Source organism: Pan paniscus, chromosome 16, assembly GCF_029289425.2.
Source record: "Pan paniscus chromosome 16, NHGRI_mPanPan1-v2.0_pri, whole genome shotgun sequence".
NCBI classification, from domain to species: Eukaryota; Metazoa; Chordata; class Mammalia; order Primates; family Hominidae; genus Pan; species Pan paniscus.
In genome coordinates, this window is record NC_073265.2 from 68,204,033 (window position 1) to 68,221,822 (window position 17,790).

Here is a 17,790-nt window from a genome sequence, read left to right on the forward strand (position 1 = left end):
GAGTTCAGTGGCATCATCACAGTTCGCTGCAGCCTTGGCCTCCCAGGCTCAGGAGATCCTCCCACATCAGCCTTTTGAGTAGCTGGGACCACAGGCTCGTACCATCACGCCCAGCTAGTTTTTTTGTATTTTTAGTAGAGATGGGGTCTCAAACTCCTGGGCTCAAGTGATCCTCCTGCCTCAGCCTCCCAGAGTGCTAGGATTAGAGATGTGAGCCTCTGTGCCCTGCCCTCTCTTTTTAAAAATGCATCTTTCCAACCTGTGAGTAGAGCCAGATCTGAGCTCTCTCGTGGCCTCCCTCCGACTGGTGTTACATCCCCTGATGTTCTAGCCCAGACTCTGTGTCTCAGGCACCTGGGGAAGCAGATTCCTGGACTTCTTTCCTGGAATATGACCTACTGGGTCTGGGTAGGGCTCAGAAATCTGCATTTAAAGAGCCTCCCCAACAGTCTCTCTCCTCTCCTGCGGCCAGTGTGGCATGTGGACATGGAATCTCCATGGAACCAGGGTGAGCTCCAGCAGGCACCTTTTTTCAGATAAAGCAGATCTTCCTTAGGTTGTGACTCCATCTCTGTCTGGATGCCCCTCTCTGGGTGTGACCGGTCTCTCTGTGCTTTGAGGCATATGTCTCAGAAAAGACCCTGCTCGGTTACTATTTGGAACAGGAGTCGCTGGCCTTAGGATAAAGGTGTCCTTCTAGGCAGATGTCCTGCCCTTCATGTGTACCTGGAATTTTTCACCCCTCTGCCCATCCCAGCCACTTGGAGGATGTCAGAATTGAAAGCTCTGCATACTAGACCTCAGGCCCCAGAGCTGCCTCCTGAGCTAGGTCCCTGGTGACCCTCCTTTGTGGATGGTTCCAGCAGGCCAGGGCCCCTGGGTGCTGAGATGTGGAGGGCACTGACCTGGTTAATTGGAGACCAATGTTTGGTTCTAGCCCTACTACAGATTCACTGTGTGACCTAAGCAAATGGTTCCCCCCCGCCTCCCCCCCACCAGCCTCAGTTTCCTCATCTGTAAAATGGAGCAAGTGTCCCTGCTTTCCAGGGTAGTTAGATACGGTCATGCAGTTTAAATATAGTTATAGGTAAAATACCTGGCCCTGAGCATGGCACCAGAATAGAGACTCCCCCCATGCATGGGCTTTTCTGATGCTCCGTTGTGTGCTTTTTATCCTTTGCTACCTGCACACACTTTCATGGTGAGTTTGTCTGACCCTCTGGCTCCAGCTGGCTGGAGGGCTTCTCCGTGGTTCCAGTCCTCTGCACCTCTACAGAAATGAGGCTGAGGACTGCAGCTGCTGGCACAGTCTTGGCTGGACAGGGCTGGTAGGCAGAACTCGAAAGCTTCCTATTCACTCAAGCACAATCTAGCGACTGCCATGGAGGACTTTGCGGATGGAATCAATGTTTGAATCAGCTGACTTTAAATAGGATTATCTTGGGTTATCCGAGGGGCCCTGTGGAATCATGTGGGCCTTTAGAAGCAGAAGAGCATAGGAGAAGAGTCGGAGAGAGGGGGCAGAAGGAGAGGTCGGAGAAGTCAGAGTGGGGATGAGGCAGGTGGGGTCAGAGAGCGTTGAATCATGAGAAGGACTCTATCTGCCACTGCTGGCTTTGAAGAGGGCCAAAGCCAAGGTACACAGGCAACCTATAGAAGCTGGAAATAACCGTAGTGACAGCCGGCAAGGAAACCAGGACCTCAGCCCTTCACCAGCATGGAACTGCATTCTGCCAGCTCTCTGAATGAGCTTGGAAGCAGATTCTCCCCCAGACCCTCCAGGGAACCAACCAAGTCCACATGGACTTCTGACTTACAGAATTTCCATAGAATACGTTTGTGCTATTATAAGCCTCTAAGTTTGTGGTAATTAGAACACAACAATAGGAAGAAACCAATACACCAGATGAAACACCCAAACTGGCAGGTGCCTCATTGGTCTGAAGGTCTGGTGCATATGGGGGCTGGGAGGCCAAGGGCAAAGAACAGGCCTATCCATGGTCAGAGTCATGACCTCTTGTGGGGATGTGTTGGACCCTGCTCCAAGTGCCTCACACAAATAAACTTTGTGACTCTTCACCTTTTATTTTATTTTTATTTGGTTAGTTTTTTTGGAGACAGAGTCTCGCTCTGTCGCCCAGGCTGGAGTGCAATGGCACGATCTCGGCTCACTGCAACCTCCGCCTCCTCAGTTCAAGCAATTCTCCTGCTTCAGCCTCCTAAGTGGCTGGGATTACAGGTGCCCACCACCACGCCCAGCTAATTTTTTGTATCTTAGTGGAGACAGGGTTTCTCCATGGTGCCCAGGCGGGTCTCAAACTCCTGAGCTCCGGCAACCCACCTGCCTCGGCCTCCCAAAGTGCTAGGATTATAGGCCTGAGCCACCGTATCAGCAGAATCTTCACTTCTTAATCCCCATTGTATGGATGGGGTAATTGAGGCACTTACGTACATTGTCTAAGGCCACACAAGTAAGTAAGAACCCCTGGCTACCTGAGTCCAGAGTTCTCCACTAAAGCATTTGCCCCATGGGAACAAGTGATGACAATGAGTCCTGAGGCTTGCCTACCTACCTGAACTTCCAGGTCTAGAGTTCCCAGAAACATCAATAGGAGTCCACTAACCACAGGTCCTGGAATCTGCAGTCACTGCCTGCATGCAGAATGCCTCCTGCATGAATGTTCTAGTCATTGTTACCTGCCCCACATCCATTTATTCTTTTCCTTAAGCTGAATCTGGGGATAACAAAAAGGATAACACAACTTTATCACCCCCCTTCCCCCACCCCCCACAACTGTTAACTACAGGTTTGACTGGTTTTCCAGATCACCTGTTAGAGCCAACATTGTAGCAGACAAGCTGGGCCTTTTGCCACATTCATTTTCTTACCATGGTAATATAATAGCCACCATTCACATGGGTTTTGTTATTTACTGCTCATAACAACCCTGTGAAGGCCCTTATGAGCATACACATACTCAATTTTCAGATGAAGAGATTGAGACTTGGAGAAGTTAAGTAGGCCTGCTGGTAAGAGGTGGGACTCCTTCCACATCCACAGGCTGATTTTATATGGTAGGTCGGTAGGGGATTGGCTCAGTGGTTGGGTGCCTGGCTATGTGTTTGGATGCATGTGTGGATGAATGAATAGAAGAAGGGATGGCTGGATAGACGGCTCTGTCCATGGCAAGATGGACCAACAGCTGTATTGTTGGATGGATGGGTGGAAGGAGGGATGAATGGATGCAGGGATGAGTGACCAAAGTTTGTAGAGTGGAAAAGGTAACGAATACAGTAGGGGTGTAAGTCTGCATCAAGGAGGTTCAGCCACCAAAGCAGCTTCAGTTGCCTTGTAATGTGAATTTGAACTCTTGTTAGTTCTGTTGGCCAGGAGACATCCTGCCTAGCCACCTTGATTACTTCCCTTGGCTGTGGGTCAGAGAATTCCAGCCTGAAAAATGTCCATTGACTGAATGAGAAGGCACCGTTTGTCCCCTGGAAAGTCAGAGAACATGGAGAACACCACCTCTTTGGCCAAACCCTGGAGATGCTGCACCCACAGCCAAGAAAAGTGTGGAGACCTGCAGAAAAGTCCAGAAGCTGGTGTTTCATCACAGCCAGGATCAGGGTGAAGCAGCGAGGTTATGCTGTGTAAGTCCAAAGGTCAATTATTTATTTATTTATTTTCGAGACAGAGTTTCACTCTTGTTGCCCAGGCTGTAGTACAATGGTGCTATCTCGGCTCACTGCAACCTCTGCCTCCCAGGTTCAAGCAATTCTCTCGTCTCAGCCTCCTGAGTAGCTGGGATTACAGGCACCCGCCACCACGCCTGGCTAATTTTTGTATTTTTAGTAGAGATGGGGTTTCACCATGTTGGCCAGGCTGTTCTCAAACTCCTGACCTCAGGTGATCTGCCCACCTCGGCCTCCCAGAGTGCTGGGATTGCAGGCGTGAGCGACTGCCTGATCCCATATTTATTTTTAAAACGTGACATTTTGCTCACCATGTGTTTTTTGCATTAACTTTTCATTTTAAAACATATTGCATTCAAGTATTATTTATCTTGATTACTGCATTTTTGGGCACTCCCTGACATTTTGCACCTCAGTAGTATGCCTCACTGCTCTCACCCTAGTCCTGGCCCTGTAATAGAGTACTCATTTCTGGACTTTTCTGCAAGCTGCAAACTCCCGTGCAGTGTGAACTTATCCCAGCTTAGTTGGCATAATTCCTACCTCTAGGGGAAGTTGGAGTTCAGAGGCAAGAGTTCTGAATCCCACAGTTACAGCCTCCAGTTGTTTCTTCTCCAGGGCCTCCTTCAGTCTCTCTTTGTTCACAAATTTTCACAGCCTATACTCCTTTGCTTTGCACTTAGGACCCTCTGTGATTTATCCTTATCCTGCTTGTAATGCCCACCACCACTGCACTCAGCATCAGTTCACAGGTCTACTTCCTGTCCTGGACACAGCCCCATCCCAATTCTTCTGCCCACCTCTCCTCTTTCTTAGCCACACCCTCCCCAACCCATTCCAAATTTCACCCCAGTTGAATTTTTCCTCTACGGAAACTTCCTCTTCCTGAACTCCTGAATTAATAATTTGCACCACACACTCACGTTTAATCCTTTATGACTTTTCAGGGTTTCCTGCAGCTGACTGATCTTTAGCCAGTTTGTACCAGTTTGGCTGTGAGTCTGAGTGGTTCAGTGCCCACGCCACACTGGTGGTTAAATATTTTGAAAATCACTCCCCTGGTTTCCTGTGTCTTCAGTGAAATGGAACACACTCATGTGTTAGTGCTCAAACACAGAGCCTGGCTCTCTGCAGGCACAACACAAATGGTAGCAGTAGCAGTAGCAGTGGTTGTTACTGTTTATTCTGAGTCAGATGGTAAAAGGCTTGTGGCACTGAAGGTGATGTTTGAAGGGCTTCGGGTCCTGGAATAAAGACATTTGGAGGTGCTGTGCTCACCTCCTGATTAGGCTTGTGGGTGCCTTGAGAAGTCTCTCGAGAGAAGCAAAAATGGGTGGATGGTGTTTGCAGGTGGGTGCAAGGTTTAGAGGGAACAAAGAAATAGAAAGGCACAGTTGGGGCCATGGAGAGACCCAGAAGAGGCAGTGACCAGAGAGGATTGCAAGTTTGCTTGGACCTGCCCGACGTGAGCAGAACATTCCTAACTCCCCTTCCTGGCAATGAGAAGGGCCTTGACTATTTCTGGGTCATGAGTCACTTGGTCTGATTTGGGTAATAATTGCATAGTAAACAAGCAAACAAGGGCTGATAAGGGCTTGACTGAATGAAAATGGAATCAGGCCAGGTAGGAACTGAGCCTGCAAGATTTCAGCACCAAGCCCTATTGTGGTGCCTCTGCACACTTCCGGGACCAGCCACCCACCCAGCCCCATCCCCAGGCTCACCCACCCGCCACCTGCCTCTACCTCCCTGCCGCCCCCAGGGGTCCCTCTCTCCCTGGACTCCTCACCCCATTGCAGCTCAACCCATCACTTACAGTCTACCTTATCTGGGTCACCCCAGCCCCTCTTCTCTCCAGAAACCCTGGGCTGCTTCTATTCCTTCAAGAACAAGTTTAAGACCCTTCCTCTGAGAAGCTCTGCCTTGCCAATCCCTTTTTCTTTCTTTCTTTTTTTTTAACTTTTAAAAAATTAAAGGGAAATTCATATATCATATACCCAGCCATTTTAAGGTATGCAATTCAGTTATCCCATTAATCTACATAATCTCCTGATCACATCTGAAGTGCTTTGTGAATGTGCAGTTACAGCCAGTTTTCCTCTTGTTTTGTTGAGGCAAAATTCACATAACATGAAATAGGCCATTTTGAAGTGTATAATTCAGTGGTGTTTAGTGCATTTATAATGTTGTGCAACTATCACCTCTCTCTAGTTTCCAAACTTTTTCATCACCTGCAAAGAACACCCCATACCCATGAAGTAATTATTCCTCATTCCCCTCTCCCGACCCCATTCCCCTGGCACCCACTACTCGGCTTTCTGTCTCTATGGATTTGCCTATTCCGGACACTTCATGTAAGAGGAATCATATGATAAGAGACCTTTTGTGTCTCTCTTCTCTCAGCGTAATGTTTTCTAGGTTCTTCCAAGTTATAGCATGCGTTAGTACTTATTTCTTTTTAAAGCTGAGTAATATTTTAATGTATGGCTATACTACGTTTTGTGTGTGTGTTTGTGTATGTGTGTGTGTGTTTTGAGATGGAGTCCCGCTCTGTCACCCAGGCTAGAGTGCAGTGGTGCAGTCTTGGCTCACTGCAACCTCTGCCTCCGGGTTCAAGTGATTCTCCTGTGTCAGCCACCCTGAGTAGCTGGGATTACAGGTGCATGCCACCACGTCCAGCTAATTTTTGTATTTTTAGTAGCGACGGGACCTGTTTTTGTTTTTGAGACAGGGTTTTGAGACAGAGTCTCCCTCTGTTGCCCAGGCTGGAGTGCGTTGGTGTGATCATAGCTCACTGAATCCTCCATCTCCCAGGCTCAGGCGATCCTCCCACCTTACTCTCCTGAGTAGCTGGGACCACAGGCACTCCCCACCATGCCCAGCTAATTTTTGTATTTTTTTTTGTAGAGACAAGGTTTCACTATGTTGCCCAGGCTGGTCTGGAACTCCTGAGCTCAAGCAATTCATCCTCAGTCTCAGCCTCCCAAAGTGCTAGGATTGCAGGTGTGAGCCACCCCGCACCTGGCCTATACTACATTTTTAAAATCCACTCATCTGTTGATGGACATTTGGCCTGTTTTCACCTTTTGGCTATTATGAATAATGCTGCTATGAACATTTGTGTACCAGTTTCTGTGTAGACACATTTTTGTTTCTCTTGGATATAAACCTAGGAGTGGAATTGCTGGGTCATATGGTGACTCTCTTTATTTTTTGAGAAACTGCCAGACTATTTTTTCACAGCAGCCTAACCATTTAACATTTCCATCAGCAATGTATGAGGGTTCTTATTTTTCCATATTCTCACTGACACTTATTATTTTCCATTTTTTTTTAGATCATAACTCTTCCAGTGGGCATGAAGTGGTATCTCATTGTGGTTTTGATATGTATTTCCCTAATGACCAGTGGTATTGAACATCTTTTCATGTGCTTGTTGGCCATTTGTGCATTTTCTCTGGAGAAATATCTATTTGAATCTTTTGTCTATTTTTTTTTTTTAGATGAAGTTTTTGCTCTATTGCCCAGGCTGGAGTGCAATGGCCCGATCTTGGCTCACTGAAACATCCGCCTCCTGGGTTCAAGCGATTCTTCTGCCTCAGCACCCCAAGTATCTGGGATTATAGGTGCCCACCACCACGCCTGGCTAATTGATTTTTAATTGGGTTGTCTGGTTTTTGTTGTTGAGTTATAGGTGTTCTCTGTGTATTCTGAATACTAAACCATTGTGAGATACTTGATTTGCAAATATTTTCTGCCCTTCTATAGGTTGTCCTTTCATTTTCTTAATGATGTCCTTTGATGCACAGAAGTTATAATTTGGGTGAAGTCCACTTTATCTCCTTTTTCGTGGAGCCCCACTTTGAATCAGACCTGATGCCTGAGCATCTCCCATGGGTCAGACATGGATCAGGTTGCTGCATGAGACAACAGCCAAGTCAGACTTCCCTGGCCCATGTAGAATCTCGTGTGAGGGAAGTGACATGGGTCTGTGCCATCAGATAGAGCCTATTGACCTGAGATGGGTACAGATGAAGCCCTTGGCTGGGAGAAAATCAGGAAAGGCTTCCTGGAGGGAAGGACATTTGAAGAAGGATGGGATTTGGAAAGGCAGAAAAGACAGAGCAAAAATGGTGCTCAGGGTGGAGGGAACAGCTGTGACGAAGGCAGGGAAGTGGGAAGGGAAGGTGAACCTGACAGGAGACCCTTGCTCTGACATTTATTATTAACTTTGGTTCTGGCCGGCACAACTGAGTTGGGGGTTGAAGGAACTGAAATATGATGGAGAAAATGAGGTCAGTTTGGTCCAGGTGAATTGGAGGTGGAAACAGGGCCCCCAAATCGAGACGGCGTCTAGGTGGTTGGCTATAAGGATCTGGAGTCTGGAGCGATGTGTGGGCTGGGAGCTAGACACATGTTATTTGACTTGTGGTTTTCCACTCTTCAGCTGGGTCATGGGCTCGGGGAGGTCAGGAGCTGGTTAGATGCTTGTTACCTAGGTATGCACACACAGGCGCTTCGTGAATACTTGAAGGCTGGGTGGTTCTGGGTGGCACCTTCATACTCCCCTGACAATAACAACCTGCCTCTTCAGCTTGTTATTGGCCTGGCAGCCAGGGAAGCCTCCACAGGGCCACTCTTGGGAAAGAGACTGTAATCATTAAACACCAGGCAAGTGCATGAAGCCTGCTGAGGGACAGTCATACATCAACAGGTGACACCATCTGCCATTGTGAAACCCACTTACACCAAAGAATGCTAATAGGCCAGGTACAAACTTTCTTTTGTGCTGACTTTAAAAAACTCCCTCACAGAGTTGGGAGGGGAGACCCTAAAAATCCAACCAACCACATACATCTGCCAGTAAACAGAGAAGCTAACCAAATCCGCTGCCTCTCTCCCCAGGAACTAGCCTAGAGCCTGGAGTGCTATTTCCTTTCGTGACACTAGAAGTATTTTATGATTCATTGACCAAGGGCCAAGAAGCCCAGTGTCTGCCATTTTGAAGCGTGAGGCAAAAGAAGAACACCAGAAATATTGATCCTGTCTCTGATGATTTTGGTATTTTGGTCATTGTGGATTTTATTGTAAATTTTGACTTTTTAAAATATTGCCGTAAAATGTTATTCATTCCAATAATAATACTTTTTTTTTTTTTTTTTGGCGGCCCCTTAAATGTTATGCCTGGGTGGGTGCTTCTCTTGCCTCATCCTAGTGTAGGTCCTGAGAAAGCCCCTGAGAATTGCCCAGTGCCTCCCGCCGGATCAGAACACTGACCATCTGCAGCAGGTTGTTACCAAACAGAACTTGGGTCTGCCCACCTGGTACAGCAAAGCCAAGCACTGGCATTGGGATTGCAGTGAGAGAAAGGGAGGCAATGATTGCAGGGCACCCAGCAAGGGGAATTGGGCAGCTCATACTTAAGACTGAATTCCCTCATGGCTTACAGCAAGGGCTTTTAAAGGTGGAGAGGCAGAAGTTACAGGCAATGTCATAAATCAATACATGGAGGCAGGCTGGGCAAGGTGGCACACACCTGTGGGCCTACCTACTTGGGAGGCGGAGGCAAAAGGATCACCTGAGCCTAGCAGGTTGAGGCTGCAATGAGCTATGATCATGCCACTGCACACCAGCCTGGGCAACAGAGTGAGACCCTGTCTCAAATAAACACCACCACCACCACCACCAACAACAACAACACCAACAGGCTGGGCGCGGTGGCTCACGCTTGTAATCCTAGCACTTTGGGAGGCCAAGGCGGGTGGATCATGAGGTCAGGAGATCGAGACCATCCCGGCTAACACAGTGAAACCCTGTCTCTACTAAAAATACAAAAAATTAGCCAGGCGTGGTGGTGGGCACCTGTAGTCCCAGCTAGTCTGGAGGCTGAGGCAGGAGAATGGCATGAACCCAGGAGGCGGAGCTTGCAGTGAGCGAGATCGCGCCACTGCATTCCAGCCTGGGTGACAGAGTGAGACTGTCTCAAAAACAAAAACAAAAACAAAAACAAACAAAAAAACACCACCAACAAACCTCCAAAACATGGAGGCTATATATTTGGTTGGACCCAAAAAGTCTAGACATCTTGGGGAGGGGGGCATGGGTCATAGGTGGATTCAAAGATTTTCTGATTTGTAATTGGTTAAGGAAGAGAAGCTCTGTCTAAACATTTGGGATCAGCAGAAAAGAATGTTAGCTCTGGCTCGTGGGCATGTCCTCCTCCAGGCCCCTCAGGAAGAGCAAAGAGTAGGGGACAGCGGTTAGTCCCGGTTCCCCCTTACCTGAGGTCTATGTGCCAGGGTCATCTGGGTTTCTGAAAAATAACATATATTAAGAGGTTATCTTTGGTTTCCATAGGGAACATCCCAACACTCTAACTTCCTTGGCTATTGTTTCAGGCTACTGTTACCTTCTTGCTTATCAAGTTTCTCATTTGCTTCTCAGGGAGAGCTAGGTGCCTGGAATTTCCCTTGAAGGAACTCAAGATTTTCCTTTATTTCCATCCCTGGGGGGTGCCCAGCAGGCCTATAAGAGGAATCCTTTCAAGGTGAGTGAGTGAGTGATGACCTCACAGCTTCCTTAACAATAGGTGTCTGGCTTTGCATTATCCAAGTTTCAGGCTAGATGTCCCAGCCTCAGTGTTCCCCCGATGGTTGTCCTCGTGGTCTTTATCGCCCTACCTTGGGTATTTCATTTTATTTATTTATTTATTTAATTTTTTTTTGAGATGGAGTTTTGCCCTTGTTGCCCAGGCTGGAGTGCAATGGTGTGATCTCGGCTCACTGCAACCCCCACCTCCTGGGTTCAAGTGATTCTCCTGCCTCAGCCTCCTGAGTAGCTGGGATTACAGGCACATGCCACCATGCCCAGCTAATTTTGTATTTTTAGTAGAGATGGGGTTTCTCCATATTGATCAGGCTGGTCTCAAACTCCCGACCTCAGGTGATCCACCCACCTCTGGCCTCCCAAAGTGCTGGGATTACAGGCATGAGCCACCGTGCCCAGCCTCCTTGGGTATTTTAAAAAATTGCTCACTCTCCACCGCCCACTAGATCATAGGCCTTGTGTGGGCAGGGATCTTGTTTGCTTTGTTCATTAAGTCAGCAATGCCTGGAATGGGGCCTGATACAAAGTAAGTGCTCTAGAAATAGTTCATGAATGAACAACAGCTGATGGTTCTCAAGCACTTGCCATGTGCTGATCACCTCATCTGTAGCAGCTCATTTAATACAACAACTTTGCAAGGCAGGTACTATGCTTGTCTCCATTGCACAGGTGGGAAAACTGAGGCATAGAGTGGTCTCGTAACTTGCCTAAGGTCGTATGGCTAATAAGCAGTGAAGCCGGGATTTGAACCTGAGCAGTCTGGCTCTAGAGCAGGGATTCTCAACCTCGGCATGATTGACATTTTGGGCTGGATAGTTCTTTGTGGTGGGGGCTGTCCTGTGCATTGTAGGCTATTTAGCAGCATCTCCGGTCTCTACCTAGTAGATCTATCACCTGGCCTCCCCAACTGTGACCACCAAAAATGTCTCCAGACTCTGAGGCGAGGAGTAAAATCACCCAGTTGGTAATCGCTGCTCTAGAGCTTGTTTTTGTTTTGAGACAGTCTCGCTCTGTCGCCTAGGCTGGAGTGCAGTGGTGCGATCCTGGCTCACTGCAACCTCCACCTCTGGGGTTCAAGCGATTCTCCTGCCTCAGCTTCCAGAGTAGCTGGGATTACAGGCACGTCACAATGCCCAGCTAATTTTTGTATTTTTAGTAGAGACAGGGTTTGACAATGTTGGCCAGTCTGGTCTTGAACTCCTGACCTCAAGTGATCCGCCTGCCTCGGCTGGCATCACAGGTGTGTGCCACCACGCCCGGCCTGCCCTAGAATTTGTAATCACTCCACCACGCTGCCTTCCTATTTTGAATAAATGAAGAAATGCTTGACTTCCAATCTGATGCATCCATTGCCCCAGTGTCTGCTTGTAGGGACAGAGGCAGAAGCCTCCCTGCTGAGGCTGGAAGGCCAAGCCGCCCAACTGTGCTTTTCACCTTCGGTGAAGAGGAAGGGACCCCACCAAATGGACCCGCTAGAACATAGAACTGAACTCTGACTGCAGTTTTGTTCTAAATTTCTTCCTGAGGGGCCTGTGGGAGGTCATGCCCACAAGCCAGAGCTAACATTTTTTTCTGCTGATTCCAAATTTTTAGACAAAGCTTCTCTTCCTTAACCAATTACAAATCAGAAAATCTTTAAAAATTTTATTTATTATTATTTATTTATTTATTTTGAGACAGAGTCTCGCACTGTCGCCCAGGCTGGAGGACAGTTATGCTATCTCGGCTCACTGCAACCTCTGCCTCCCAGGTTCAAGCAATTCTTGTGCCTCAGCCTCCCCAGCAGCTGGGATTACAGGTGTGCAACACCATGCCCAGCTAATTTTTTTTTTTTTTTTTGAGATGGAGTCTCACTCTGTCACCAGGCTGGAGGGCAGTGGTGCGATCTTGGCTCACTGCAATCTCTGCCTTCTGGGTTCAAGTGATTCTCCTGCCTCAGCCTCCCGAGTAGCTGGGATTACAGGCGCCTGCCACCACATCCAACTAATTTTTTTGTATTTTTAGTAGAGATGGAGTTTCACCATGTTGGCCAGGATGGTTTCGATCTCCTGACCTTGTGATCTGCCCACCTCGGCCTCCCAAAGTGCTGGGATTACAGGCATGAGCCACTGTGCCTGGCCAATTTTTTGTATTTTTAGTAGAGACGGGGTTTCACTATGTTTCCCAGGCTGGCCTCGAACTCCTGAGCTCAGGCAATCCTCCCGCCTCAGCCTCCCAAAATGCTGGCATTACAGGTGTGAGCCACTGAGCCTGGCCCAGAAAATCTTTGAGTCCACCTATGACCGGTGCACGGCACCCCCCTGAAGATGTCCCGCCTTTATACATCAACCAATGTGTAGCCTCTGTGGTTGATTTATGACCTTGCCTGTAACCCCTGCCATCCCAACTTTAAAAACTCTTACCTGTAAGCCATCAGGTAGGGTAAAGACTTAAGTTCAGGTGTTAAGCATGAGCGGCGTGATTCATCTTGCTTGGTGCCCTTGCAATAAATGCCTCACTTTCTCTCGCTGCAATCCCAATGTCAGTGCTTGGCTTTGCTGTGCCGGGCAGGTGGGCCCAAGTTTGTTTTGGTATCAAGGCCACTGACCCATGGAACCCCAGGACGGCTTTTGGTGCCGGGAGTAACAGCTGATGTCTTGCTTAACAAAGCAGCTTGTCTTATACTACTTCATTGGCACCTCAAAACACACTCTTCCTTCTCTACCATTAACTGTTTAATAGTACTTAATACCATTAATTATAATAATTCATTTAATTCTACTCTGTAATGAGATACCATTTTCATCCCCATTTTTCAGATGAGAACAGTGAAGCTCTGAGAGGTTAAGTGACTTGGCTGAGCTCATGAAGCAGGTAAAGCTGGCAATCAAAACCAGCTGGCAGTCAAAAGAAGGATCTAGAATCTTCTCCCTCTAGATCCCTTCTTTCTCCGCTTGCTATCCCCCTCAGATCCCAGCACAAAGTAGGGCTAGGATGAAAATGCCTGGAGGAAACGGAAAAGCAGTTATGGAGCCAGCTGGCTGCAGGTCCCAGGGGAGGCGGCCTTGGGAGCTCTGGAGTGGGTTGTGCCTTGCAGTGGGCCCCATGCCTGTGACTGAGGGTGGTGTTCCGGGGCTTCCCTTCCTGGGTGACAGTGAGGACGCATCTGGGCAGGATGGCATCTGGGCAGCCTTGCAGCTTCTGCCTGAGGCTGCTGGAACAGTCGCTCTTGGAACCCAGCTTCCGGACTGTGAGGAGCCCAAGCCACACAGAGAGGCCACGTGTGGATGCTCCCATGAACAGCCCCAGTGCAGCCCAGCAGACATCAACATCCAGCCATGTGACAGCGCCATCTTGGTGCACCAACTAGAGCACCACCTGGTCCAGTTGAGCCTTCAGATGACTCCAGTCCCAGTTGCTGAGTGACTGAAACTTCATGAGAGACTCCAAATAAGAACTGACAGCTGGACCCAGTCAACCCATAGAACTGTGAAAGGTAACAAAAATGGTTTTAAGCCATTATGTTTTGGAGTGGCTTGTTCTTGGTGCAATAGGCAACTGAAACAGTCTTCCCCACCAAACTGTTGGTGCCTAAAAAGCAGGTACGGTGTCCTTGACACTCTGGATCTCCGGTCCCAGGCTGGGCTGGGTAAGGAGCAAGTGCTCATCAAATATTCCTTGACTGAACGAATGAAACCCATCAAAACTCGCTGTTCACCCTGAGATAGAATAGATTTATTAGCAAGAGGTAATCAGGAAACATATATTTTTACAAAAATGGAAATTTTTTTCCAAACAAGCTGTAAGTTGAAATATTTTAGGACTTGAAATAGAATTCTCATACCACTAGGTATTGCTTACAGCAAAAGTTGTCTGTCTGTTGTAGTGGAGCATGCCTGCCACTTCGGAGTTAACCTGTGTTTTCTATACTGTACAGTGTAAAAAATACATGGTAATATTCACAGAATAAGCACTACATTACTATATTCCTGCTAGAAGGCATTTAGACAGGACTACAGTATATGCAATAAAAACACTTGGTTATTGATTTCCTAATTCTACAGTGTGGTACTAATTATCACAAGGTATACAGACTTAGAGCATCTCAATGTAAGCTTGTAGTGACCGTTAGGCAGCTTAAAGAGGAAAAGTGACATTTTTGTGTTCCCGACTTTTCAGTGGATGCTGGGCCAGTGGTCGGCAAGAGTCGACGTGGCTTGGTGTTTGTGACTCCATTTCCTCGGGAAGTCTAGGGCCTCATCCAGTTGTATTGAGACTGCTATTCATGCTATCTGGTGTTAATCCTAGAGCAAGGAGCGACGTGGGGCCTGAACGAGATGGCAGCATTGGTACGAGGGGTGTGGTTCTGAGCAGAGAGGACTCCCTTCCGTCCAGGTTACTGGGAGACACATGGGGAGTTTTGAGACCTGCGATTTTGGCTGGAGAAGCTGCTTTGGAAATTGACATCACCATCCGCGGGAAGATTTGTCAATGACTGGACTTCAGGGTATGGTTTCCCCCTCCCGCCGCCCCCCACCCCCCACCCAGTTATAACAACTACATGGAACATGCTGGGAGGATGCCTGGGTGGCCACCTCAACCCAGGAGCCTGGGCTGGGGAGGGACGGAAGCAGGACTGGAGTCTAAGATTCTTGTATGCAAGGGTGCTGTTTCCCCTCTGAGAAGAGTGAGGAGTCTAGGGAAGAGGGACCAAGAGTACAGCTGTTTAAAAGAAACAGGCACTGCAGGAGACGAGGGGAGGGATGGGTGGGCGAAGTCTGAAACGGTGCAGAAATTCATATTCCGGTTCTACAGGAATCTAAGAACAAGGACGATTTGTATTCTTGGAGAAGCACATACTGAAGAAGAAAATCCAGTGAAACCAAACGAATATGTACAGTATCATCTAGCACATGTCCCCGGGAGCAGCTGGGTCTGGGCTGGGCACAGCTTCAGGTGGGGAGTTTTGGTTCTATTCGGAGAGAAGACTCGTAGAGGCTTTCTTCATCCATTACAAAAGATTGGTCCAGTAAATATTGCGTTACCTGAGAAAAGAAAAGAGAAAAGGGAATGGGAGGGTTGTGGGACCTCCCTAGTACTGATTGTGGATGCACTTTATCTCCTAGGGCCCAAGCCTCTTACTGGGGAGAGTCAGGTGGGCATATGAGGCAAAAATGCATTCAGTAGTGTTCCATCTTGACATAAGTTTTAAGTAGTCGACGTAAGTATTGTCTTAGGATTATTATTTAATATTGTCATAATATTAAGGCTGGTACAAAAGTAAAAAAAAGTCAATTGTAGAAACTAGGTGGCAGATATATGTGTTCACAATTCTGCCAGTGTTTCTGTATGTTTGATCTGTCTGTCACAATTCTGTCAGTGTTTCTGTATATTTGAAAAGTTTCATAAGGCTGGGCGTGGTGGCTCATGCCTCTAATCCCAGCACTTTGGGATGCTGAGGCAGGAGGATCGCTTGAGCCCAGGAGTTTGAAACCAGCTTGGGCAACAAAGTGAGACCCTGTTTCTACAAAAAATCAAAAAAGTAGCTGGGTATTGTGGTGTGCACCTGTGGTTCCAGTTACATGTGAGGCTGAGGCAGCAGGATCACTTGAGCCCAGGAGGTCAAGGCAGCAGTGAGCTGTGTTCACACCACTGTACCCCAGCTTGGGTACAGACCTTGTCTTAAAATAAAATAAAATAAAATAAAATAAAAAGTTTTATAATAAAATGTTGGGACAAAATGTATTAAAACACTAGGATTACACGGTACTGTGAGAGATTCACTCCAAGAGAGGCAAGTGGAAATGGAGGCTGTGTGAGAGAAGAGCCTCCCTTTTTCTCACCCTGGGGAGAAATCTTAAGAGTGGAAAATCAGAAAGATGCACTCACATGAGTTAGGTTATCCTGTCTTCTCCTCTCTCCCCACCCCACTCCTGCTCTGAAGCATTTTGCTGAATGCCTGCGCATTAAATGTGCAATGAGAGATCTGAGCTCTAACCTCACAGGCAGCCCCCTGCTCCAAAAAGTAGCTTTCCAAGACTTATTTACTTGTCAGTTGTTTGGAACTAAAGGCACATTTTCCCCCGCTACATAAATCCAGAGCAGAAAGAAAAAAATTTTCTTTTTTTTTTTTGAGACAGCATCTTGCTCTGTCGCCCAGTCTGGAGTGCAGTGGTGCAATCTGGGCTCACTGCAACCTCTGCCTCCCGGGTTCAAGCGATTGTCCTGTCTCAGCCTCCTGAGTAGTTGGGATCCCAGGCATGTGCCACCATGCCTGGCTAATTTTTGTATTTTCAGTAGAGACAGGGTTTTGCCATGTTGGCCAGGCTGGTCTTGAATTCCTGGCCTCAAGTGATCCACCTGCCTTGGCCTCCTGAAGTGCTGGGATTACAGGTGCAAGCCACCGTGCCTGGCCAAATTTTCTTATTATATGTTTGGGAATCTTTTGGTAGCTGCTTGAGAAAAATAAAGTCTGCTGCTTTTGTCTTGGCTAATTGACTCTGCTGCTATAAAGGTTGGAGCCGGCTGTCTGCTATGCTGATTAATAGTCACAGATAAAGTGATTACTATGTCTGATTAGCAGCTCATTCCCAGCACTTCTAGGAAGATGACTTTAGATATCACAGTCTGGTTTAACCTACACCCACTGATAAAGACATGGCGATTTTATGACCATGTGAAACAGTCTTTTATACCTAGATAGTAGTGTCATGTGAACAGTCCTTTCTAGAATGCATGAATCTCTACCTCCCAAGCCCCCTGGGGATCAGGAAACTGATTAGTTTCCTCCATAGTGAGCATGTGCAGGATCAATTTTAGTAGAGACGGGGTTTTGTCATGTTGGCCAGGCTGGTGTTGAACTCTTGACCTGACTTGGCTAAGTCAGGCTAATTTTCCTAAGACATTGTACTTTCGAGGAAGACTGGCAGCATATAGCACCATTGCAAAGCTGTTAATGAAAGAAGTCTGAGGAGCAGTAATATTTATTTATTTATTTATTTTTTTGAGGGGGAGTTTCACTCTTGTCACCCAGGCTGGAGTACAGTGGCGCCATCTTGGCTCACTGCAACCTCCGCCTCCCGAGTTCAAGCGATTCTTCTGCCTCAGCCTCCCGAGTAGCTGGGATTACAGGCATGCGTCACCATGCCTGGCTAATTTTTGTATTATTAGTAGAGACAGGGTTTCACCATGTTGGCCAGGCTGGTCTCGAACTTCTGACCTCAGGTGATCCGCCTGCCTCGGCCTCCCAAAGAGCTGGGATCACAGGCATGAGCCACTGGCCCTGGCCAGTAATATTTATTTGTATTGCACATCAAAGTTTAAGGAGACAAAAGCAGGAGATGGAAGAAAACCCTGAAATTTTCTTGGTAACTTCTGAGACTTTCCAGGGCCCAGTGTGAGCACCGTGCCTTCTGGATGAGCCCTGTGTGATCCACATGGCAACTCTGTGGTTCCCAGGCTGGATGAACACACAAACACAGACCCTTAAATACTGCTGAGTTATGTTGATAC

General features: G+C 47.6%; 1 protein-coding gene across 8 annotated transcripts in view; it reads right to left on the reverse strand.

Annotated features, from left to right (window-relative positions):
- Positions 1-13,991: 13,991 nt before the first annotated feature.
- The window catches only part of RASGRF1 (Ras protein specific guanine nucleotide releasing factor 1), a 130,559-nt gene continuing 126,760 nt past the window's right edge, over positions 13,992-17,790 (reverse strand). For 4 of the 8 annotated variants that reach the window (XM_055098999.2, XM_003810717.5, XM_003810718.6 and 1 more), the window contains one exon: positions 13,992-15,323. In XM_055098999.2, the coding sequence (XP_054954974.1) occupies positions 15,231-15,323 (93 nt within the window). In that variant the 3' untranslated portion in view covers positions 13,992-15,230. The remainder of the gene's footprint in view (positions 15,324-17,790) is intronic. The other 4 variants (XR_010109970.1, XR_010109969.1, XR_010109972.1 and 1 more) reach the window with 1 other exon arrangement.